The sequence below is a fragment of the Lampetra planeri genome, chromosome 76 (genome assembly GCF_965212315.1).
Source record: "Lampetra planeri chromosome 76, kcLamPlan1.2.h2, whole genome shotgun sequence".
In the NCBI taxonomy this organism is placed as follows: domain Eukaryota; kingdom Metazoa; phylum Chordata; class Hyperoartia; order Petromyzontiformes; family Petromyzontidae; genus Lampetra; species Lampetra planeri.
The window spans coordinates 1,938,909-1,966,105 of NC_136181.1; the positions used below are offsets into that span (position 1 = coordinate 1,938,909).

At 43.7% G+C, this 27,197-nt stretch overlaps 1 protein-coding gene across 2 annotated transcripts; it reads right to left on the reverse strand.

Moving 5' to 3' along the window:
- Positions 1–609: 609 nt before the first annotated feature.
- LOC144737991 (uncharacterized) lies at positions 610–26,791 on the reverse strand. Of its 2 annotated transcripts, none has more exons than XM_078620925.1 (2): positions 26,726–26,791; positions 610–7,217 (listed from the first exon to the last, which is right to left on the reverse strand). In XM_078620925.1, exon 2 carries the CDS (start codon positions 7,205–7,207, stop codon positions 5,588–5,590), a length of 1,620 nt encoding a protein of 539 aa, XP_078477051.1. In that variant the 5' UTR covers positions 7,208–7,217; positions 26,726–26,791; the 3' UTR covers positions 610–5,587. The 2 variants fall into 2 exon arrangements, with proteins under 2 accessions (XP_078477051.1, XP_078477052.1); XM_078620926.1 differs by lacking the exon at positions 26,726–26,791 and adding an exon at positions 24,796–25,425.
- Positions 26,792–27,197: the final 406 nt, after the last annotated feature.

The window sequence follows — 27,197 nt, forward strand, 5'->3', positions numbered from 1 at the left end:
CACGCACACGAATAAGACTAAAAAAATTGTCATTGCGTTTCAAAAAGGGTTGCCATTTCGAGGTGGTGCGTTCAATATCAACTGATCGTGCAAAGCAGTTGCTGCCGTCGAGTTACATGAATAAGAAATGTTTTAGTCATTCATTTTCGTTAACTGCATAATTATGCCAATGAAGAAGTATTTTTAGTCATTCGTTTTCGTTACTGCATAATCTTGTCCATGAATTTATTGACGTATACTTGCTTTCGGATAAGAGAGTGTCATGTGTTTGTTTAGAATTAAAATTGCTTAATACCAACTGTTCGAGTGCTTCTTTCCAAATCCATGCAAAACTATCTTATTCTTGATAACTGTATCCTGTGATGAGATCTGAAACTGGAGACCTAAAATAACATAAACACACTAAGATAATCGGTAAACGTTTAATCGATGATAATCGTGTTATCCTGATTGATATAACAATGGATAAACGAAGCTAAGCCTAATTATCATAACTGCACACAGTAACATAATCGCAAGCATCCGCATAAATTACTACGATTATCTCCGCGATTATCATAATTTATGCATGTTAATACACACATTAACATAATTAATGCGATTTGCGCATTTTTCGGAAAATTATCAATTTTTATTATTTTCATCAAAATTTCATAACCCAACACATACAACAGCAGGTACCACCACAGTATGCACTGCTGCAGTGAAAGCAGGTATCCACCACAGTATGCACTGCTGTAATCATAGCAGGTACCACCACAGTATGCACTGCTGTAATCATAGCAAGTACCACCACAGTATGCACTGATGCAGTGGAAGCAGGCACCACCACAGTATGCACTGCTGTAATCATAGCAGGTACCACCACAGTATGCACTGCTGCAGTGAAAGCAGGTACCACCACAGTATGCACTGCTGTAATCATATCAGGTACCACCAGTCAGTACGCACTGCTGTTACATTTTAAGAGTAGTTTTGAAATATTTTTAAGACCCGGGCAATGCCAGGTACTTCCTGCTAGTTAGTTCATACAAAATATGGGTTTATCAGCATATGCTAATATATGTATTATCACTATGCATATTTACCCAGGAAGTCCACACTGAGTCTCAATACACATTTTAAAAGGGTCATACTAAGCGTTCACCATAAGGTGTGATGTTACTAAAGGTAATCCAAATTGAATAATTTACAGGAATTTGGTTTGCAGTATATTTAAATAATAAATAATGATTTCTCTAAAGCACCTGTCAAAAAAATTACGAAGAACAAAACAAATATGCAGCAGTATTATGGCCACACGAGAGGTCGTCCAGGCCATCCTGATATGAGAAAAACAGGTAGGAGCAGTAATGAACATGAGGGTTGTGAGGCGGGAGAACCGAGGGAGTGAATTTTATTGGCGGGAATTCACAATGCAGAATAAATGGTCACCCTTAGATTGAAGACGCGTCCTTGGAATGTAGAGAATACCACAATCTGAGGAGTGCAGGTTGCGAAACGGTATGTTAGGATTCAATAGGTCAGGAATATAGGAAGGTGTTAGCCCTCTTAATGGTTTCAATATTAAGAGTAAAATCTTCAAATCTATTCTATACCTTACTATGAGCCAGTTCAAGGAGGCCAAGACTGGGGATATGAGTAAAAAATTTGCAGTTCTCGATAGAACTTGAGCTGCTGAATTATGAACACTTTGTAATCAGTTAAGGACCCTTGGCGGCCCTAGAGACGATGAATGCACAAATCACCGTTTCTGCTTTAGAGGTGGACAGGCAGAATCTTTCCCAAGCGATGTTACACAAATTAAAATATATATGTAAAAAACTTTTTTTAAATATATATTTTAAAAAAAGCTTTTTTTAAACACGCTTTTATGAAATGTACTAAAAAGTTGAAAATACATATTTTCTGTTCAAGTACTTTGCATTATATGTTTCATATACTCTTGCAACTGGGCGTTTGGTGCGCATACTATTTTAGAGCAAATATGTCTGTATTGACAATGGGAAGTAAGTGTTCATATCTTGTTAATGTTGTAATTTGACCATAAATGTTTTAAGCCGTTTATTTTGGGGAATGTCTGAATTGAGAATGCAAAGTAACTGTTCATATGTAGTGAATATCTTATTATTGTAACGTAGAGTTTTTCATGCGTTGATGTTTGTGAATGTCTCGATTGACAAACGCAAGTAACTGGTGATATGTTGGTCATATGTTGTAATGTAAACGTGTAAGTTTTAAGCAGTTTATGTTTGTGAATATGTCTGCATTGACAATGGAAAGTAACTGCTCATATGTTCTTAATATGTTGTCATTGAAACATAAAGTTTTGATGCCGTTTATTTTTGTAAAATATGTGTGCATTTACAATCGAAAGAAACTGCTCAAATGTTGTTTGTATATGTTATAATGTAAAGGTAACGTTTTTAAGCCCTTTATTTTAGTGAATGTCTGCATTGGCAATGGAAAGTAACTGCTCATATTTTGGTAATATGTCCAAATGTAAACGTTAAGTGTTTATGGCGTTCATTTTAGTGATTACGTCTGCATTGGCAATAGAAAGTAACTGGTCATATGTTGGTAATATGTTCAAATGTAATCGTTTAGTTTTTATGCCGTTTATTTTTGTTCATATGTCTGAATTGGCAATGTCAAGTAACTGTCCATATGTAGTTAATATGTTGTAATTCTAACTGTAAGTTTGTATGGCGTTTGTGTTTGCTAATATGTCAGGATTGGCAATGCAAAGTAACTAGTCATATGTATTAAATATGTTGTAATTTAGACATGATGTGTTTAGGCCGTTTCTTTTTGTGAATGTCTGCATTGGCAATGGAAGGTAACTGGTAATATGTTAATATGTTGTTATAAATGTTGTTTTAAAGCCGTTTATTTGTGTGAATATGTGCATTGACAATGGAAAGTAACTGGTCACATGTTAATAGGTTGTAATTGAATCGTTAAGTTTTTAAGCCGTATAAATTTGTTAATATGTCTGAATTGACAATGTAAAGTAACTGCGCATATGTTGTTAATATGTTCTAATTACAAGGCGGTTTGTTTAGTAAATATGTGTGGATTGACAATGGGAAGAAACTGCTCATATGTTGTAATTGTTACCGAAAGTTTTAAAGGCGTTAATATGAGCGCCCCACGCTTTTATTTAGTCAGTTACAACAAGAGTATATGAAACATATATAATGCAAAGTACTTGAACAGAAAATATTCATTTTAAACTTTTTAGTACATTGCATAAAAGCGTGTTTAAAAAAAAGCTTTTTTTTAATATATTTTATTTAGTACTTTTTAGTGGCATCAAATATTGTTACCAAATTATATTTGATTGAATTATGTACAAAAGTTAAAACATTTATAAGTATTAAAGCACTTTGATGAAGGCTAATTTTTCTCTTGATCGGGGTCGTACTTTCTCATTCGTGCCATTCTTCTAGGGCAGCAGTGTTGCAGGGCTTCTTTCCCGTGAGCAACACAATGATACCGTGCATATACATTGTATAACAAAAACTAAAAGATGCATGTGCATATGCCAGCAGTACAGTGCAACTACAGTACCCATGCCCTCATAAATAAAATGTGCAGTAAAGAAATAAACAGTGTGTGAACAAAGAAGAGAAAGTCATCATTAGTGTGTAATGGTGTGCTAGCGATTCATCAGGGTTTTTTAGTATATGTGCAAAAAATGTTACATAATGTTATGAAATGATTGGACGTGGATCATTAAGGACAGTAAATGATAAATGAAAGTGAAAGGCATTATTGAATGTCGAAAATGTATGATATCAAATACGTGTGTAGAAATGCTGAAAATAAGACTTTCCATTACGTAACAGAGAGTGGTCAATTACAGGCAACGTGAGTTGAGCATCGACAATTACACCGTAGGCAAATCAGAGCATATGTAGTGGTGATACGTGCTGGCAGGAGGGATCGTGAGGCAGCGCGTGGTGATTGGTTACATCGAGTGGGTGCTCACATCGCGGTCCGCATAGGCTCCGCCCCCTCGGGAGCGGAGGGCTATGTAAGGCGATGCGCGCGGGCACTCGAGGAGTTGGTAACCGGTGAAGACAGAAGATGGAGGAAGAGATAGGCCCTGGGACCCCTAGCCCCGCTGCCCTTGTAAGGGCCGGGGTTCTGAGAGGCTCAGAGGCGACGCCTTGGGATTCACGGTCCGACGCCCTTGTAAGGGCTCGGGCTGTGTAGCCCAGTGGTCGAGACCCGTAGTCTGACAAGAGGGGTCTGATAGCCAGAGGTGGGACAAAGTCATTGTTATGCAAGTCCAAGTCGAGTCGCAAGTCATCAAATTCATGACTCGAGTCTGACTCGAGTCCAAGTCACATTACTCGAGTCCACATCTCATAGGTGGGACAAAGTCATTGTTATGCAAGTCCAAGTCGAGTCGCAAGTCATCAAATTCATGACTCGAGTCTGACTCGAGTCCAAGTCACATGACTCGAGTCCACACCTCTGCTTAACACTACACTTCACTCTAAACCACAAATACACTATGCAAGGTGCGTGCATAGCCATCAGGTGGGTTGTACAGTAGAATTGCAGACCCCTGCTGTTACTATCATATAAAATAAAAAAGTAACATCATGCTAAGACCAATTAAATGAAACCCAAGGGATTAAAAGCAAAACAAGTGCAGAAAGTAGGCCTGACATGAAATTGTTTTGATATTATGAACATATATATTTAGTGTATTAAGTCAAATGTAAATATTACAAAAATGCTTACCTTTTCTTTTATTAAAGGGCATTTAAAAACACATCATGAAAACAAATTGGGATCATCCAGAAAAGCACGGCCACACCTGACAGACACTTTAATAGTAATGTCCAACAGTTACAATTCATGCTTATTCATTTAATCATCATCATGGCTTGGCTTCGCGAACGAAGATCTAGGAAGGACATCCACGTCTTCTGCAGGCACGCTGGTGGCTGACGAGGCCTATGCGGGACAAGCAGGTCCTGCCACAACAGCTGCAAGTATAGGTCTGATCTGGGATGGGTGCTGAGGGATCATGGTTTTTCCTCCTCCTCCTCCTTTTGTCCTCCATATGGGCCCTGCGGGTATCTTCGAATAAGGAGGTGGCCTGGTGGACTGCGTGCCGCCAGGAGTTGCGATCAGCTGCTTGTGTTGCCCACTGACGGTGATCGATGCAGCAAGCAGTGAGGGACTTCTTCAGGGAGTCTTTGTATCACTTTCGTGGTGCCCCTATGTCGCGATGGCCAGAGGACAGTTCCCTATACAGCACAATCTTAGGTAAGCGGTGGTTCTCCATCCTGGCGATGTGCCCTGCCCAACGAAGCTGTGTCTTGAGGAATATACATTCCTAATTAATGTTTTAAAAGGCAGCATAATGCTTTGCATATCGACTATTTCACTTCACACTAAATGACTTCATATGTACAGAAAGCCCATCTCTGATTGAATTACACCTATAACCCCATTCATTATTTAAATGACAGAAGCCAGTGAATAAGGAGGATGCTATGGAAAATGGTCTCAAACTCCAGGTTACACATCTTCCAAGGTGCCATTTTACACGTGCTGGCCCCTCCTACTCAGATTTGTCCAAAAAGTCCATCCACACCTCCACATCCACAAACTGCTGGGGATTGCCTCGCTCTCCCTCAGAATCGGAAGGCTCCTCCTGCTTCACGCTGCCTCTATCCATTTGCAGATTGGGTCCTGGAGTCGAATCTTGATCTTCACATTTCACCGTCACTTCTTCACATTTCACCGTCACTTCTTCACATTTCACCCTCACTTCTTCACATTTCACTGTCACTCCTGGCCATGTTGCCAAGTGGGAATTTTCTTCCGATTCTCGTTTCACTAGAGATGGGCTAATTGCAGCACGTTGACTTTCACAAGTCGATTTCACTTTCTCCTTGTGTATCTTCTCATGCCTCTTTAGGTTTCCTGATAATGTAAACTCCTTCCCACAGACAGTGCACTTGAAGGGCTTCTCACTGGTGTGTGTTCTCTGATGAATATGAAGAGTTTTTAAAAGAGCAAATGCCTTCCCACACACAGTGCACTTGAAGGGCTTCTCACTCGTGTGTGTTCTATTATGTTTCTTAAGAGTGTCTGAACGAGCAAATGTCTTGCCACACACAGTGCACTTGAAGGGCTTCTCACCCGTATGTGTTCTTTGATGAATATGAAGAGTTTTTGAACAAGCAAATGCCTTCCCACACACAGTGCACTCAAAGGGCTTCTCGCCTGTGTGTGTTCTCTGATGAATTTGAAGAGTTTTTGAATGAGCAAATGCCTTCCCACACACAGTGCACTTGAAGGGCGTCTCACCTGTGTGTGTTTTTTGATGAATATGAAGATTTTCTGAATAAACAAATGCCTTCCCACACACAGTGCACTCTAAGGGCTTCTCGCCTGTGTGTGTTCTCTGATGAATTTGAAGAGATTTTGAACGAGCAAATGCCTTTCCACACACCGTGCACTTGAAGGGCTTCTCACCCGTGTGTGTTCTCTGATGATTATGAAGAGTTTTTGAAAGAGCAAATGCCTTTCCACACACCGTGCATTTGAAGGGCTTCTCACCCGTGTGTGTTCTATTATGTTTCTTAAGAGTTTCTGAAAGAGCAAATGCATTACCACACACAGTGCACTTGAAGGGCTTCTCACCCGTGTGTGTTCTTTGATGAACATGAAGATTTTCTGAATAAGCAAATGCCTTCCCACACACAGTGCACTTGAAGGGTTTCTCACCCGTGTGTGTTCTTTGATGAACATGAAGATTTTTTGAAAGAGTAAATGCCTTCCCACACACAGTGCACTTGAAGGGCTTCTCACCCGTGTGTGTTCTTTGATGACCATGAAGATTTTCTGAACAAGCAAATGTCTTCGCACACACAGTGCACTTGAAGGGCTTTTCACCCATGTGTGTTCTCTGATGAATATGAAGAGTTTTTGAAAGAGTAAATGCCTTACCACACACAGTGCACTTGAAGGGCTTCTCACCCGTGTGTGTTCTTTGATGAGCATGAAGATTTTCTGAACGAGCAAATGCCTTCGCACACACAGTGCACTTGAAGGGCTTCTCGCCCATGTGTGTGCTCTGTCGCTGCTTCAAACGTCCACTGCGATCCGTGCTGTATACACACTGGTCATATTGGTGCGTTTTATCACCAGACTGTGTCGAGGGTCTCTTCTCCATGCGATTAATTCTGCAGATATACACATACACATTACACATAATTACACACAATATACAAGACAAGGGTCCCCCCTTGTATAGCCAGACTGTTGGGACAAGTGCTGTTAGCGAGCACCTATGAAGGCTGACACAGGCAATGAGTCGGTGGGTGGCCAACATCACAAATGGCTGCCTTTGTCTCCCTAGTGGCGATGCTTACGCATCGCACCAGGTAATGATTTTAATCTGAGTCGACCGATGGGAGGCCCAGAAATATTTCAAATAATCATCACTGGTGGTGGCCGTAAGTGGGAATTTCACTTGTTCTTTGGTTCTTTCGGTTAAGTCACGTCTAAAGATAAAATAATAAATTAAATTAATAGCGACGTTTCGATTGCAACACAAGCAATCATCATCAGGCATAAGAGAAATAGCAACAAAAATCTAACTAGAAAACTATAGACAGACATACAAGCAGACAGACATCACAAGGACACACAGAGAGAAGACACATATCGGCACAGAGAGAGGGGTCGTTTCTGTGACGGTCCCTTAAATATAGGGAGGGGAGGCGGGGACGGAGAGAGGGAGGGGGCAGAGAAAATTAGCATTTCGATGAGTGGACGGCAACGTGTTGCTGCTGCGCAAGTAAGATGACGACGTGGCACGGCACGCAAGCTTGAAAATTAGGAGAAAGACACACTAAAATTAAATAACCTCGCAAAATATCGAATTGTGATGTAATGCAACACAGAGAGTCGGTCAACACACAATTAACGCATAGCCTGGTTGATTACGTATTTCAAAGATTGCTAAGTTAGAATTTAAGTGTGAAAATTCCAAAGAGAGAACACAGGCAGAGATAACAAATAGCCAGAGAGAGAAAAAAAAAGATAAGCTTAAAACTTCCCCGTAGAAGTGGTTCAATCTTAATTTTTGGAGCTTACGTGACTGCAGGAATTATTCTTTGGTTCTTTCGGTTAAGTCACGTCTAAAGATAAAATAATAAATTAAAATAATAGCGACGTTTCGATTGCAACACAAGCAATCATCAGGCATAAGAGAAATAGCAACAAAAATCTAACTGAAAACTATAGACAGACATACAAGCAGACAGACATCACAAGGACACACAGAGAGAAGACACATATCGGCACAGAGAGAGGGATCGTTTCTATGACGGTCCCTTAAATATAGGGAGGGGGGGCGGGGACGGAGAGAGGGAGGGGGCAGAGAAAATTAGCATATCAATGAGTGGACGGCAACGTGTTGCTGCTGCGCAAGTAAGATGACGACGTGGCACGGCACGCAAGCTTGAAATTTAGGAGAAAGACACACTAAAATTAAATAACCTCGCAAAATATCGAAATGTGATGTAATGCAACACAGAGAGTCGGTCAACACACAATTAACGCATAGCCTGGTTGATTACGTATTTCAACGATTGCTAAGTTAGAATTTAAGTGTGAAAATTCCAAAGAGAGGACACAGGCAGAGATAACAAATAGCCAGAGAGAAAAAAATATATATAAGCTTAAAACTTCCCCGTAGAAGTGGTTCAATCTTAATTTTTGGAGCTTTCGTGACTGCAGGAATTATTCTTTGGTTCTTTCGGTTAAGTCACGTCTAAAGATAAAATAATAAATTAAAATAATAGCGACGTTTCGATTGCAACACAAGCAATCATCATCAGGCATGAGAGAAATAGCAACAAAAATCTAACTGAAAACTATAGACAGACATACAAGCAGACAGACATCACAAGGACACACAGAGAGAAGACACATATCGGCACAGAGAGAGGGGTCGTTTCTGTGACGGTCCCTTAAATATAGGGAGGGGGGGCGGGGACGGAGAGAGGGAGGGGGCATAGAAAATTAGCATATCAATGAGTGGACGGCAACGTGTTGCTGCTGCGCAAGTAAGATGACGACGTGGCACGGCACGCAAGCTTGAAAATTAGGAGAAAGACACACTAAAATTAAATAACCTCGCAAAATATCGAAATGTGATGTAATGCAACACAGAGAGTCGGTCAACACACAATTAACGCATAGCCTGGTTGATTACGTATTTCAAAGATTGCTAAGTTAGAATTTAAGTGTGAAAATTCCAAAGAGAGGACACAGGCAGAGAGAACAAATAGCCAGAGAGAGAAAAAAAAAAGATAAGCTTAAAACTTCCCGGGTTTGTAGTGCAGCACACCAACCACTGCACTTCTACTCCCCAGATTACACACCCAGAGTACATGCACATAATATACGTACTCATTACACACTCGAAAACAAAGTACACCGAGAAAAAATATCCTGTTCATGCAAGTGCTGATAACCAGCACCTATTAATGCTGACATTGCATTAATAGGATGTGGTGTGGCCAGAACCACAACCGACTGTCATCGTCTCTCTAACAATGTTTCCAAACTGCAAGAGGTAATCATTTAAGGCTAAGTCAAACCATGGGAGGCCCAGGACCAGTTCACCTATTCACTGCCACCAATGTTGGCCAAGAGTGGCAATCAAACTCCGAAGAGTTAGTCGCAAAGTGCATGAACCAATGCATCACCGCTCCCCACATTACCCGCTCATACGCACACACAATTATACAATCATGGTCTATAGACGGCCAGACAACAGCAGTCGAGCATGTTTCTGGCCACCCACCCCCTGGTGTGTCATGTCACCCTTCATAAGTGGTCGCTAACGGTACTTGCCCCAACAGTCTGTTCAAGCTGTAGGGTGCATCTTTGTCTTTATCTTGTGTGTGAGGGAGTGGAGTTTGCATGTTCTTCTCCTATGTTGCATGGGATTCGTCCAGGTTTTCTGGTGTGTTCTTGCAGCTAAACCCAAAAACAACTTAGTTGGTTTCACCCAAAAGATCCCACTGGTGAAATAATTACCTGGATGACTCAATTGAGATTACAATCAGTAAAATTTCTGCCTACTGCAACAACCTTGGCAGAACCCTCCTGAAAAAGAGTTTTGAGACTCAGTGAGGATCTGCTCATTGAGGTAAAGCAATAACCCAGGCTGAGACTAATTCCAAGAGAAACCAGACAACAGTGGGCAAGCTTAGCAGACAAGCTCTGCATAGCCAGGCCCCACATCGTAATGTTTCATATTACAAACTGGACATCGATTCACAGTTATGAAATTGATATTCACACAAAATAAATAATCGAGGCTTTCCTGGGTAAACATATTAACGAACATGTTTAATATCGGGCCTGCCTGGTGTATTTGTTTGTTTTTAATAAATTTGAGTCTGATTTAAGAAGTTCTTAGACTGACATTGTTTCATTAATTTTACATAATGGCAGCTTTCTGTGCAAGCCTACTGTACATCCCACCTGCTGGCTGTACAAATACACATTACATGTAGTGCAATGTAAAGCATGGAGGACACAAGATCATGGAATTGGACAAACTAGTCCAGAGCCCAAAGAGGAAGTGAAACCAAGGCAAAACAATGATAAAAAGACTAAAACATATGGACTGAGTATTACAGAAATTTGTATAAGGATCAAGAGAATAATGAGCTGCTGAATGAACTAGAAAATATATCCCCACCACCAAGGAATGCTACAATGATAATATATTTTAAGAAGTAGAAAAGCCAATAAAAATCTCAAGAAAAACAAGAGTTCATTCGTGGATGCAATGAGTGGAGAAATTATAAAATCTGGAGGGAAGGAACTTATAAAATAAATCCATGAGCTATGCAATAAAGTATGGAGAGAAAATATTGATTTGAAGCTTTCGTGACTGCAGGAATCCATACTCTTTGGTTCTTTCGGTAAAGTCACGTAGGTATGGAGAGAAAGGAAATACCGGAGGAGTGGGCAAAATCCAAACTTGTGACAATACTCAGGAAAGGAGATCTCATGGCGGGTAAAAATTACCAAACCATCGCACAAATGAGCCTAATGGGGAAGATACTAATAATAGTACTCTTAAATCAATTAAAACCGCAGACTGAGGATTATTTGGCAGATTAACAGGCAAGGTTCAGAAAAATAGGAACACAGTACATCAAATGTTAATTTTAAGGTTCATAGCAGAGAAAGCAAAGAGAAATAATAGGCTGGTTTACAACTGTTTCATAGAGTTCGAGAAACTATTCGATTTGACAAAGCCAGCTAAAACGTGGGTAATATTAGGATCATACAGAGTAGGGAAAATATTGATCCCGCAGATTCTGCAGGACGTAGGTGAGAGGTTAAAGTCAGCAGTAGAATTTGGACCATTAAAGTTTGGACAGGAAATATCAAAATGTTCCCAACAACAATAGACATGACACAGGGAGATCCACTATCGCTAAACAACTTTGTCACATACATGGAAAGAGTGATGGATGCCATTCAGAAAAACGGCACAGGATTATTTGTGCAAGGAAAAAAAAAATAATATGGGATTTGCTCACAACTCAGATCTGATGGAAAAAAGCTGCGTGGTACTGCAGTAAAGTATGCATATGCTGAATATGCCAGGAAAGGAGGCAGGACTGAAGATTAATGTGGAAAAAACATGGATGATGGCATTAGGAAAGGAGAAATTTGAGAAAGAAGTAATACTAGAAAACAGCAAGATTGAGAATGAAAAAGAATTTGAATACTTTGGAAGTCTACTGACATGGGACGACTGCACAAACGACATTATAGCGAGGATCGCAAAGGGGAAAGGAGTAATAGCAGGCTTTAATGAAATCTGGAGCAGCAAGTAATTCAGCAACAAGACTAAACTGAACATCTTAAGAACATGCATGTTGAGTACAGCTTTGCATGAAAACGACTGACAGAGATAAAATGTTGATACTCTAAATGTATTACAGTAAGACCTCAGAGTACCCTGGTGTAAACGCAAATTCGCGTAAGTTGGGGTTCGCCGAAACGAGTGCACTGTATATGATGCTAGCTGGGTGGACTCGTTTCTTGCGCGTGCGATACAGTTACACGCCGTCAAAATACATGTTCACGTGATGGCGGGGGTGATTTGACTTGCTTCTAACCCCGTACTTGTAGCGAAAGAACAAGTCACAAGTGTAAATATGAATCGGAGTCAGTCACATATGATTGGGTCCACGTACTGAGCCCTCATAATCTGAGACCTTACTGTACTAGAGAATATGTACTGCAAATAACTTGGACTCAGAGTGACTAAAGTAGAACTAAGAAAAAGTTCACACAGAACACCTGATTGATGCAGGCACTGATGAGAAGGAAACTGGCACTAATCAGTAAATTTAAAAGTGTGTTGTTCAGGAAAATGGAAGGAATCGGTAAGAGGAAGACTTTACAGAGAATGGCTGAAGAAATTGGTGCCAGAAAGTTGTGCACTTCTTGAGCATATTGGCACAAGACAGAGGAAAGTGGAACTAATTGACAATGTGCAGTGGACACTTACGGGATATGTCCATAGATCGTGGTGGTGATGATGATGATTACATCACAGCCAAATAGTGCAGCTGCTCATATCTGCTGACATTGTAGCTCTGTAAAGCAATATCTGTAAGTAATTGTTGTTACATTAGGTTGCCACTAATTACAGTAAGGTTGTGTTAAATGGCAGGATTTAACGGGATTCATGTGAAAGTGCAGCACTGTACTCGTGTTGAAGATAGCAACAGAAGCCTTGATAGCATTTGCTGTAATATTGGTAGTTTAATTGTTGAAAAATGGCTATGTTGTTAAGATACACTCTGATGATTTAAGACTTTAGTAAAGTATTGTAAGTGAGTAATTGCTTGCTTGTACATAATATTTGATGTAAACCTGTACGCTGTATGGCCAAGTTGTATACATTGCCCATGTTGCAAAGGATGTTTTGGGACAGTGTTTAGCGATATGTATAGTTGAGCAGCGTCACGCATGGCGAGCACAGAACAGTGAAAAGATAATTACCTAACAGACTCAACCACAGCATGTATATAATCTTCTGGCTACGTCTTTACAGCTAGGCCTACCACTCCGACTGCGCTTCAGACATTCTGCTACAACAGGGATCACGACAAGGACACATGCTGATACATCTACCAATGAGGTTACCTATGACATCAGTGACGCCAATACAGCAACGGCTAACCTACGACTTCAACAGCAGCCTGACCACAACAGCATCGCCCATCATCACTTTGAACTGCAGCACATTTGACATCTTTCCAGGCGTGGTTCATTCACTAGGGGCGTTGGGGCGCCGCCCACCAAGCAGCTGGAGATGAGAAATTATTTTTGTAATAAAAAATACTTTCTAAAAATAGTTTTTGTTTTTAATTTTTTTTTTAATATCGTGATTCTTTCAACGTTAATTGCCTCATGAAGATATTTTAAGTTGTTCATATTATAAACCGCTGCAATAAAGTTTGATTTGTGCCTCAGGGAGGACTCGGGGCGGCCGTGAAGGCATGCAAATGAGAGCTATCACTTCACACATTGCGATTAGCTTAGCATTTTCGCCACGCCGTTTAAGATGCATTCAGGGTGGTGAAAAAGGCGCCCATGGCTGTAATTACTGTCAAAATGCTAAGTTGCATTGTGCAAATATAGCAGGTCACGGCTTTTGGCAATATCAAAGGGGTGTGTCGTGTGGACTTGAGGGTCATGGGGGCAGCATTTGAGCGCTGTTGTTTTGCTTAATATTGTTTATAAGTGCCTACTGTTGCTAGAAAAGGCAGTTATATCACTTTCACAGGAAGGCCAATAACATGACGAGGTCACTCACAATAGCCCCACCTCGTGAAAATGTCACAAGCCGCTACTGCATCTTTCCCTGAAGAAAGAAGATAGGACATCTGCCAGCACATAGCAAGACAATTATATCTCTGAATCAAAAGGCTTACAAGCATGATCCATGGCAGAACCTGGACCTGCAAAGCTCAACCACAGCAGACTCACGACTATGCGAGGCCTCATGGGGCAGTTACATTCATTCATAGGGCCTGGGAGAAATATGAAACTGACATAGATGAGTACTGTGAAAAATTTGAACGAGCATGGGATAGGATTGAGCCAATCCAACAAGCTATGAATCAGTTGATGTCCCTCTATGGACGTTACCAACTGCTGTCTGAGAACTGTTTGGAATTCTCAACAAGAACTAATATTAAGGAAAGCCTGCAAGAACGAGACCTTCAGAAATACATAAACCAGGATCTTGAGAACCTTCTGGACAGGAATCAAAAAGGCTGAGAGTTGGTTCTTCGAAGCACGTTGCAAAATCTTGAAAAAAAATCACTGAAATCAAAAATATCGAAGCCTGGTGCAGATGATACCATGGAAAGTGCTAAAGCAGAGGCTGCATGCATGCGCGCCCCCTATAGGGTAAGAAAGGCAGCCATGAAGCTACAAATAGCCCAATTGAATAAGAATGCGTGGCAGCTGCTATTGCAACAAGTAAAAAAGTCGAGATGGAAGTATATTTAAATTCTGTATATCAGGAAAATAAAGCAACTGTGGTTGAGGTCCAGTCCAAAGTATTAGATAGTTGTAGAACATGACAGTAGGGAGAACTGGAGTAGGACTGGCAGTCGGAGGCTTCCAGACGATGCTGGTCAACGCACCAGGGACTGTGTAATGAACCACTCCTGCGAGCATACTCGCCCATCCTCTCATCCTGACCACCAGGAAAAAGGTCACCATCAGTGATCCATGCGTTTGCACGCCGACGGATGCGCAAGGCCAGGGTCGCAATCCAAGGATTCAGACTGTCTGGATTAAGGGCTTCATGTTATACTAAGAGCAAGATCAATAGACTGGCCACACAGAGCCATAGACAAACACAAAGACTCGTGGACTAATCACCCAGAGACCCACAGACTCCTCACCCAGAGATCAGGGAGGTCCTGAAGCCTTTCTCTGAGAATGACCCAGACTAGAAGCACAGCAGCTCCTTCAACCTTGTCTTCCTCCACTGATTTGTACGATTAGTAAAGTAGAATGCACTCGTAAGCATAGTACATAATACTGATGTTATAAATCATTATTTTTATTAAATGATTAGTGTTTGTATTATTAGTGCTATTACCGATACCCCAATGAAGCCCTCATGTTATTCACACTAATGAAGAGGAGTAAAATGACGTAATGTGGGCCGTCAAGTGCGCCGCGCTGGGCGGCTTGATGACGTAATGTCTCCCCTAGTACTTAAGGAGGACCCCGTGATGAAAGCGGGGTCACTGTGGGAACGCGTAGAGTAGAAGGGTGAAGAAGGAACCTGGGGTAGAGAGGAATCAAGTGGAGAGTCTGAGAAGCCGGTGGTAGCCGATAGAGGTGCTTCTCTCTCCGATCAGTGGAGTTGGCAGAGTCCCCGATCCGACACGAGAGAGACCGGAGCTAGCCGGGCTGGGACCAGGACTCAGTGTAGGACCCCTAACCCCTGGGAGTTGTTACACCCAATCTTAATTTTTGGAGCTTTCGTGACTGCAGGAATTATTCTTTGGTTCTTTCGGTTAAGTCACGTCTAAAGATAAAATAATAAATTAAAATAATAGCGACGTTTCGATTGCAACACAAGCAATCATCATCAGGCATAAGAGACATAGCAACAAAAATCTAACTAGAAAACTATAGACAGACATACAAGCAGACAGACATCACAAGGAAACACAGCGAGAGGACACATATCGGCACAGAGATAGGGGTCGTTTCTGTGACGGTCCCTTAAATATAGGGAGGGGGGGGCGGGGACGGAGAGAGGGAAGGGGCAGAGAAAATTAGCATATCAATGAGTGGACGGCAACGTGTTGCCGCTGCGCAAGTAAGATGACGACGTGGCACGGCACGCAAGCTTGAAAATTAGGAGAAAGACACACTAAAATTAAATAACATCGCAAAATATCGAAATGTGATGTAATGCAACACAGAGAGTCGGTCAACACACAATTAACGCATAGCCTGGTTGATTACGTATTTCAAAGATTGCTAAGTTAGAATTTAAGTGTGAAAATTCCAAAGAGAGGACACAGGCAGAGAGAACAAATAGCCATAGAGAGAAAAAAGGATAAGCTTAAAACTTCCCCGTAGAAGTGGTTCAATCTTATTCGAATATCTTTAATAAACCTTTGGCGAAAGCCCTTAACCTTCAAGCCGTCTCCCAGTCGTCGTCGACTAGTCCTCAACACTAAAGCTATAACATTGTCAGGAACGCATCCCTATGTAGTATACAATGGGTTTATGATGACCCCTTGTAGCGCTGATTGATTAGCGCTCAATTCTCCAGGAACAACGCATCTGGAGGAGCGCTAAGCGAGCTTTGGATGTAAAGGGCAAGGGCACCCACACCGACTGTGGAAGCCGCTGGTCAGTCTGCCTCCTCTCTCAGTGACAGGGCAGATTTTGCCCACGCACTGTTCAAGCAGGCTGGACCCACTGCCGTGCAAACGTCACCAATCCAGCATTCCAGGTTCGCTACTCTGGTAAAATGAAGCAGTCAGCCTGATTAGTAAGGCAGAGTCGTTAAATATAATTAAGTCCATCTTTAAAACTCACCTCTTTAAACAGGCCTTCACCCCCGTGTAGTTTTGGCCATCTACCCTGGTTCTGAGCTAGTGGGTGAATGAGTGGGTAAGCAAGTGAGTGAGCAAGTCAGTGAGCAAGTGAGTAAGTGAGTGGTTGAGTGGGTGGTTGAGTGGGTGAGTGAGTGCATGATTGAGTGGGTGAGTTATTGAGACTGGCTGTTTACCCTGCAGGTTTTGTGTATAACCTACTTTCCATATTTCGATTTAAAGCTTTCGTGACTGCAGGGATTCATCTTCTTGGTTCTTTCGGTAAAGTCACGTAGAAGGGAAGTAATAAAATAATAAAAATAAAACATAATAAAACAATTCTCACGACGTTTCGGCCACAACGCAAGCAGCCATCCTCAGGCGAAGAATGAAACACCCCAAGCTTGGAGCGTATATTTAAGCTGGGTTAGAGGGGGGGGAGGTGGGAAGAAGAGCGCCTAAACAAAATAATTTGCATATCAAGAGGAATTCAGCATATGGAAAATGCGTAGGAGGTGGGCGGGGGGGGGTTCCAAATCAATACTATGCCCGTGCATTATGCAGGATTAGCAGCATCAAAGGGGGGGGGGAAGGGGGGGAGCATTAACAAAGGAAAGGAATGTTAATAGTATGTAGCTGTAGTTACTAAACAAAAACGTAAAAAACTACAGTATAAACTGCATGACAAACTAAAGTATAAACTACATAGCATCATCAGTAAACTTACTATACTCTACAATAAGCTGAGTTACTAACAGTAAGTAATACATGAAAAATTCTACGTTGTAAAAAATTATATAATATGCTTCCATCTAAACTTTATTCTCTTACATCACACGCGTCTATACCGTACTATATACTTCCATAGGCAAAACCAACATTAAATTACATACTGTATTGCTATAAACCACCCTATACCTTATACATTTTTAATATAACACTATGTATTATTCTACCCACCCTAATGTGTATCAAAATGGTTTATTACGTCCTTCCAGTGATTGCTAAGCCAGAATCCATCTTCTCGGTTAAAATTGTCTCTGTGTTTGTAAATGTGGATCGCCTCATGTACGAATCTCTCATGATAGCCAGATGGCTTGCAGAGAACCTCTGTCTTGGAGAAGTCAATGTCATGTGAGCCCACTGAGTTGTAACAGTGATCTGCCACGGCTGAGGTGTTTGTCCTACAGTGTTTCAGGTCAGCTTTATGTTCACGGATGCGGTCCGAGACATGTCGTTTGGTTTCCCCAATGTAACTGCTACCACAGAGGCAACTTAGTTTGTAGACACCAGGGTACTGTATGTCTGGAACCACATCTTTTACAGACGGTACCAGATCACGGATTTTATGTACTGTGTACTTTCCATACACAGTGCACATTATTGTGATCTATAGATGAGCCAGCTAGGATCAAGCCGCCTTTTGTTATGCTGCTGGGAGGATAAATTAATTAAATACGATTAAGCCGCCTTTTGTTATGCTGTTGGGTGGGTAAATTAATTAAATACGAAACAGGAGAGTACTGTTAAACGTTGGGGAGTGCTAGCTGGCTTATCTACATATGCCACCTACATTACAAAGGCTCAGTTCCAACAGCAGTACTTGACCATCTCACAACTCCTCCTCCCCCATGGCCATTCCTGGCTCCTCCCCCCTTAACCACTATATAAGGTCGTACCTCTTGGGACTTCTCTTCACTTGATACAGATATTTTGCTGACAGTTTCACCTGAAAACGGAAGCTTGTGTTGCCTCCGAAACGTCGTGATTTTATTGTTTTTGTTTTTTTTTTTATTAATTTTGATTTCATTTTTTACCTACGTGACTTTTGTTGTATCCTAGCCTTCTTCCATCATTGAGATATAATGAATGAAAACACACCAAAAAGCAGCAAACTGCAAAACACCAGGTGTTGTTAAGTAATGAACTGGAGGAGGGCTAGGATGGCAGAATTGCAACCTTGCTTCAAGGAAAGATAAGGCCTGATAAACGGGCACATGTCACCCGTGCAGGCGGCAGAGACAGTGGGAGAGTCAGCCAGACATAGTTAAGGCAAAAAGCCCAACCATCTATGACCTCAGCACATGGGCGAATAATGGGGCAGTGTCAACTCGAAGGCAATGAAAGGAAGCAGAGGTGCCTTTGTCTAAATCACAACCACAGAAAGCCAGGAATCATCACTGATTGTGTGTTTAGGGATTCCGAGCTAATTGGAACACGTGCACACAGGGAGGAGAAATACGCCTTGTTCTCCTGCAGCTGAGGGAGCAAACCCAAAAAGGCCAAGGAATTAAATTATTAAATAAGTGGGTCAGCTCAAGGCTGTGTACACAGGGGGGGGAGCTGATTTAAACAACCCTGCACGTCTGAACGTGAGTGGGCCTTTGACCTGAAATTAAGAATAACACTCCCAGAGCAGAAGGTTGGATGGCCACAGTGAGACGAATAAGAGCGTTGTATATCTCAAGGATGCAGACTCAGCTGAATAACAAGGCTGCGGGGGTCACCAAAAGTTCGCGTTCGCCTAGTTAAGACGAAAAGCTCAATTATTCTGTATTGCTATTAAAGTAACGTTAAAGTCGGAATTTAACAACAGGATAGGCTAAAGTTATTGATATTCACACCCACTCCAATTAAACCAGGCCACAAGTTACGCCTACTGAACCATCACCATCATTAAGTCAATATGAAATGTTATTTCCAAACTTTAATACTTTTTATACAACTCGACCCGAAGCATATGACAATCAGAACCTTCCTAAGTCAAAATTGAATCGCACCCAGACAGGAGCGAATAGTCGATATAAGGTTGAAGAGGGAAGGAAATTAAGAGCACGGCGAACTGCAAACGTAAGCAAAAAAGCGGGGAACGACACCAACCCAGCGACCCACCAGCCCAACAACAGCGAGTCGGGCTTCGACAGGCCATAAAAGTAGAAATAATAACTCCCGGGGTCAGGGGACATCAGAAGAAGCAGGCAGACAAAAACCAGAACTGACTCCAAGGTTCAACCGCCCTCACCTACAAGGAGTGACGGAAATTAATGAGGCCTTGAGTTAACGGCGTCAGCTGGACAGCAACAACAACGGCGAGCAGAGACAGGGTGAGGCAAAGACTGCGAGGCTATGAAATGCAACTTCATGTCAGTAAAGCCCTGACCAACAAGTTAAGTTAAAGACATCACAATACATAATATCGTACATAACATCAATGTTAACGCTATTCACCGTAAACTATATTCCGCTTATATAACCATGCAGACACCAAGGAATACGAATTCCTAGGATCAAGAAACTTACCCCTTAACCTAAGATATCGGAAATAAATTAATAATAATAAGCCTATGCATGAAAAGACAAAAGTAAAACTTATGAAAAGCCAGGATAACGGGATGAATCACCACCAGGTCGAATATAAAATACATAATAAAAGAGCGATGTTAAACCCAGGGTCGGAGAGAAAGGGAGATCCCGGCCGTCTTTGTATCCCCGCAGCGCGGGATAAGAGTGTGTATACGCTCGGGGAGGCACCTCCACTTGGGTCAAGCACCACGATGGGAAACGGCAGACCTTAGGTTACATACAGAATCATAACTGTGAAATGGTAAGGGACAAATGTTAAAACTTTTAACCATTTCTTTGTGCATCGGTGAGGGTCGGAGGGAGTGTTGCCCTCCCTCCAGGTCGTGCAACACGGAGAGAGACGCCTGTGAGACGATTTGTAACGTCTGTGTTTTGGTTCATGAAGAAGGCCAGACAAGAGATAATATTGCACCCAGACAGAGAGACGACTTCGAGGCAATTTGTAACATCTGATTGTTTGCTCGTGGATTTTATGGAGGGAGTATGACAACGGAATATACCGTGGGTGATGCACACAAGGAAAAGGACATACGGACACACACATGGACACACCTACCTACGGACAGATCCTGACACAGCAAAAATCGAAAGAAACCCCGCCTTGTGGGCAGGACCCAAAAGGGATTTTTCGGCATAAAAGAAAGGACCCTGAGCATTGGAAACCAGCTCGACCGGGAGGGTCGACTCAGGAGCGAGCTGCGACCAGCGGGTCGGCTCGACTCATCTTCAGCTCGACCGGGAGGGTCGACTCAGGAGCGAGCTGCGACCAGCGGGTCGGCTCGACTCATCTTCAGCTCGACCGGGAGGGTCGACTCACAAGCGAGCTGCGACCAGCGGGTCGGCTCGACTCATCTTCAGCTCGACCGGGAGGGTCGACTCAGGAGCGAGCTGCGACCAGCGGGTCGGCTCGACTCATCTTCAGCTCGACCGGGAGGGTCGACTCAGGAGCGAGCTGCGACCAGCGGGTCGGCTCGACTCATCTTCAGCTCGACCGGGAGGGTCGACTCAGGAGCGAGCTGCGACCAGCGGGTCGGCTCGACTCATCTTCAGCTCGACCGGGAGGGTCGACTCAGGAGCGAGCTGCGACCAGCGGGTCGGCTCGACTCATCTTCAGCTCGACCGGGAGGGTCGACTCAGGAGCGAGCTGCGACCAGCGGGTCGGCTCGACTCTTCAGCTCGTCTGGGACTCAGCCGAGTTCGATCGGCTCACCGGAGCCGGCTCTCGGGGCTCGACTCAAGCGGCTCCCCATCTCCTCTGCAGACGGGCAAGACCCGCTTGACAGCTCAACTCGGCCTGCGTGGGTCAACCTCTGCCGAGTCGGAGGTCTCTGCTGCCGCCGGAGGTCGCGGTTTGGCGACGAGGCTCTGTGCTTCCCCTGGTTGACGACCCAACACTGCACGCTGCGAGCGAGCTGTGGGCGCCACCTACCGACCGGACATCCAAACCAAGTTCACCACGGTGACAGGGGAGCGACTGATACGTATGACGCGCACCGCCCCCTCACCACACGACCACCAGGCGTCTGTTTGACATAAAGAACCGACTCCGAACACTGACTATTCAAGACAACTCTTACCACTCAAAAACACTCGAACCCATAAGCCATCCGTGGCTGTGAAGGCATCACAGCGAGACCGAGTGATAGCCATCCGTCGTTTATAAGTGTATTCGTAATTTTTATCTTTAATATTTAGTGGGCTGTACTCTTAATCGCATAAATTCCCAACAGATCCATCAATACGAATTGATTCTTGGCACCTCCTTCCGCCGAGCCACGCTCACGTGGGGAGTGGTGGCCCACCAGATCCTTATCAGGTGATCTGGTCCCCAATTAGTAAACTTGATAAGATAACGATCTTCGGAAAAGGAGCACCGTCGCAGGCCCTTACTCCGAGCCATTCTGTTGTCAGATAACCTGCCGATGTATCTGTTGAGATTGGTGCCTTTAAGAATAATAACTGTTTTTGATTGTGTTTTTCATCACCGTATAATCTTTCAAGTATCTTTCAGTCATAATCGCCGCACGTACTCGCATCCTCTACAGAATATTCAACTGTCCCGTGACCCAAGGTGCTAACAACGTGATAAGGGTTGCATATGATCAATAAGGAGTGCGGTACGGCGTGAACAATATTGAGTAATCATTCATTAACGTTAAGGTTTTTCTTAGCATAGTATTTGCATGTTTTAACGACTCTCTCTCACTAACAACCATCGCGTTATGCGGGATACATGTGCCGTTGTCAAAGTGAAATCAGACAATCATTGATGATACTGTATTGATGCCGTGTTGACGTTCCGGGATTGAGAGTTCGCATACTATATCATAGTTGAGGTTGAATTAGTAATAAATTGATTAATACAGAAGTGGTTGTGTGATTCTTTCCTGAAATCTATGCATAAGATCTGCTTCTGCGTTGAGATCTGAACTTGGTGACCTTAATAAACACACTAATACATACTCAGTAAATGTTAAAGCGATAACGGGGTGAACCGGGGACCTAAAATATAACCACGAATACCCACTCTGGGAATGTTAAAGCGAGAATGAGACGAACCTAGACAACGATGCCGAGTTAATCTAAGTTAATCTTGCATACTTACACCACACCTGCATAACTGCATACGATTAATTGCCTTATTCCGATCGATAACCCACCCTCGTCACCGAGGCGGGGTCTGGTTATCATAACGACTTGCATTATCATAATTACACCCACTCGCATAATTACTACGATTACCTCTCGAATTGGCATAATTAAATGTGCATAATTACATAAATTAACATATTTCCGGATAGTTACACATTTGGCCAAATTTCATTTGATTATTATTATTTTCACTGAATATTCATAACCCACATATAAAACATAATAATTACTCCCACGCACGCATACAACATAACAAATTTTGATACCCAACATATACAACACTTTACCGAAAGAACTAAGAGTATGAACCTTCAAATTGCCACAAACCTGCCACTGATGTTGGTCATAGTTTATGCACCTCAAAAGTTGTTTCATGTTATCAAATGTTTCCTTCATATGGACTGCATGACCAACTGGAATTGATGGCAAAAAATTGCCATTACGCAGCAAAACAACTTTAAGACTCATCTTCGATTAATAAATTAACAGTCTCCACTCATCTGGATCATGAAAGATGTTGAGGGCTGCCATCACACCATCGATGTTGTTCCATGAAGAATGGGACAAGTTCCTTTTGACGGTCACGGAACATGGTAACCCTAATATCACCTGCCAGGAGATTCCACTGCTGCACTCTGGAGCCCAACAGCTCTGCCTTACTCTCGGGTAGTTCCAAATCCCTGACAAGGTCCTTCAGTTCCCCTTGTGTTGTGAGGTGTGGTTCAGAGGAGGATGGGAGAAAATCTGGGTCATGTGACCTTGATGGTTCAGGACCAAAAGTTTCATCCTCTTCCTCGACTGACTCAAGTGATAATGATTCTGGTGCATCAGCAACCGCCAATCCTTCTCCGTGGGGTACTGGGCGTTCAGCTGATGGAATTTTTGGATCATGCACAGTCCACTTTTTCTTCTTTGACACACCTTTCCCAACTGGAGGTGCCATGCAGAAGTAACAATTGCTGAGATATCTGTTGGCTCTCTCCAAATAAGTGGAACTGCAAAAGGCATAAATTTCATTTTCCTGTTCAACCACTGGCAAAGACTTGTTGCACAAGTGTTGCAGCATATGTGTGGGGCCCACATCTTGTCCTGATCTCCAATTTTGCAGCCAAAATAAAGGTGATAGGCTTTCTTAACCATAGTGGTTATACTGTGTTTTTGTGATGCAAAAGTCACTTCACCACAAACATAGCATAAGTGATCTGCTTGTTCACAAGTACCAGGCATCTCTGCTCACTTTGGCTAAACAGAAACGTGTCCCTTTGCAAAATTAAACACTGACAAATAAGAAAGCACGACACTGCATGATTACTAGGGCAATTCATTCAGCAGAGGAATGTAAGGCTAGTTATGATTGCATTATCCATGGCTTCTAGGAATAACATGATGCAATTCATATAATGTATGGTACAATACCAGGTTCAGATTGCATCATTCATGGTTTTGCTCAAAAAGCAAGTACTGTCCAAACCCAGTCATAGATGTATTCATAAATCCTGTCAAAGAAGTATTTTAGTCATTTCCGGTTTAAATTGAGATCCCTTCCCTTTATAACTCACTTATCTTCCGCCATTCCCAAGTCAAGGGTCATATATACTGACCCAGCAGCATATCTTGAAAACTAGAGCCAATCAACAATTGTAAGCATCATTTTCATTCTCAGTGATCCAGAATTAAGTAAAGTTGGACTACATTTATTTTGGAATCATTTTGGCTGTAGACCAGTGTTATTTATCTCGTGACGAATGATCAAGACTAATTAGATAATCTATCGAATTATAAAATCAATCGAAATCGAGAGAAATAAAAAAGTTAACCGTTCAGATAGCTACAGACTTAGTGCTGCTTGCAAATGAATCATCAAATAATACATTGTTAAAATTCATGCCTATACAGGCCACCATACTTCAGTAGGGATTACCATTGGGAGGACTATTTTAGTGCACAAAATGGACAGGAAGTATACGATCAATGGGCTCGCATAATGCGCATGCATAATGCACATTTATTCATTAATCCATCCCCCCCCCCCAATTTGCACAACAAGAGCGACAAGTGTTGTCATCACATTTATGCCTCTATTTAAGGAACGAAACAGGTGGACTTCTCCACAAACCTGGCTGTCGGTCGCCTGATGAAGCTAGTTGTAATTACTAGCAAAACATCGTACTCAGATTGTAAATGTTGTGGCTTGGCTCTCCAACACTTTGCTGTACTAGTAATGAATTGGCATGTTCTTTTTAAGTGACAAGCCTTACTAATTGGCTGAGTGGTGGCGGATTTAACGACACATTTACGCGATCTAACCCAAAAAAAAGTATTATAGAGAAATCCTTCTGTTTCGGTCTGCGTGCCACTCGCTAGGATCCGACGTGAAAAGTTCTCATTGTGATGTGGTTGTTGTTTACCCAGGTACAGCCACGCTTCTTCCCTCTCTCTCGTAGCGATATCAATTGAGTAGCGGCAAGCACGGAATCTGTCCAGGTTGGAACGTTGTGTTTTGTTTACGTGACAAACCTCACTAATTGGATTTGTTGGGTGGTGGCGGGTTTAACGATACATTCATATTTACGCAATCTAACCTAAAAACCTCTTATGGATAATAAATTGATCTTATTATTACGTTTGTTATTGTAAATATGTAATTAAGGAATGCTTTAATGTCTGCCGGCCGAGTTGCCCTTGAAAAAGAGCTTCTTAGCTTAATGAACTTAACTCAGTAATAAACTTATGATTGTGAGTGTATGAGTGGGCGAGTGGGAGGGGAGGGTGGGCGAGTGGGAGGGGAGGGTGGGCGAGTGGGAGGGGAGGGTGGGCGAGTGGGAGGGTGGGCGGGCGAGGGGGGGGGAGGGCGGGCGAGGGGGGGGGAGGGCGGGCGAGGGGGGGGGGAGGGCGGGCGAGGGGGCGGGCGAGGGGGGGGGAGGGCGGGCGAGGGGGGGGGAGGGCGGGCGAGGGGAGGGAGGGCGGGGGAGGGCGGGCGAGGGGGGGGGAGGGCGGGCGAGGGGGGGGGGAGGGCGGGCGAGGGGGGGGGGAGGGCGGGCGAGGGGGGGGGGAGGGCGGGCGAGGGGGGGGGGGAGGGCGGGCGAGGGGGGGGGGGAGGGCGGGCGAGGGGGGGGGGGAGGGCGGGCGAGGGGGGGGGGGAGGGCGGGCGAGGGGGGGGGGAGGGCGGGCGAGGGGGGGGGGAGGGCGGGCGAGGGGGGGGGGGAGGGCGGGCGAGGGGGGGGGGGAGGGCGGGCGAGGGGGGGGGAGGGCGGGCGAGGGGGGGGGAGGGCGGGCGAGGGGGGGGGCGGGCGAGGGGGGGGGGCGGGCGAGGGGGAGGGGAGGGCGGGCGTGTAGCGGTTTGCGCGCTGTGCTACAAACCCGGCGTCCGGCGACCCAGATTATAATTCCGCTCACAGCCAACGCCAGTGACGAAAATCTGAACCGGTCCCGGGCCTCCCCTAGGTCAACTCGGCCTCAAATGAGTACCTGGTGCGGTGTGGAAACATCGCCACTCAAGAGACAAAGGCAGTCCGGGCGTGGTGCTGGTCACCCACCACTTCGTGTGCCGTGCCGGCCTTCATAGATGCTCGCTGACAATGGGTGAGTGTGTAAGTGTATGGGTGGGAGCGTGTGGGTGAGCGTGTTGGTGGGCGAGTGTAATTGTGTCATGCTTTGATGTCTCATTTCGACTAAAAATAAACGTTTGGGCTGGTTTCGTCCGAATATTCCAGTGCTGAAAAGCGGCCTGCAGATTACTCAATCGGGCGATACGCGCAGAAGCATCGCCCCCCCTCCCCCCCGAATGCAAAACAAAGCAAAAACTCGACGATCCTGAACGAGAGTATGGAGACTCTGAGAGTTAAAGCAGTCAGCCAGGTGAAGACAAATTAAACTTAGCAAGCAAATACAGGCAAGGCCTGCATGGCTAGGCTCCATGTTGTCCGGTTGCAACCTGGACATCGATTCCATACTTGCCGCTACTCAATTAATATCGCTACGAGAGAAGAAGCGAGGCTGTACCTGGGCAAACAACAACAACCAACATCACGATGCGAACTTCTCACCTCGGATCCTTCGCGAGTAACGCGTCCAGAAGCAGCTCTTGGCATCTCGTGACGTCACGCGGAAGCGCGCGGCGGTGGAGGTGACATGACGTCACTAACGAATAACATACCCCAATCTCCGCCCACTGAGGGCTTTAACTGAATACTATCTTAATTTTGGAGCTTTCGTGACTGCAGGAATTATTCTTTGGTTCTTTCGGTTAAGTCACGTCTAAAGATAAAATAATAAATTGACGTTTCGATTGCAACACAAGCAATCATCATCAGGCATAAAAGAAATAGCAACAAAAATCTAACTAGAAAACTATAGACCGACATACAAGCAGACAGACATCACAAGGACACGCAGAGAGAGAACACATATCGGCACAAAGAGAGAAGTCGTTTCTGTGATGGGGCCTTAAATATAGAGAGGGAGCGGGGGCGGAGAGAGGGAGGGGGCAGAGAAAAAAATAGCATATCAATGAGTGGA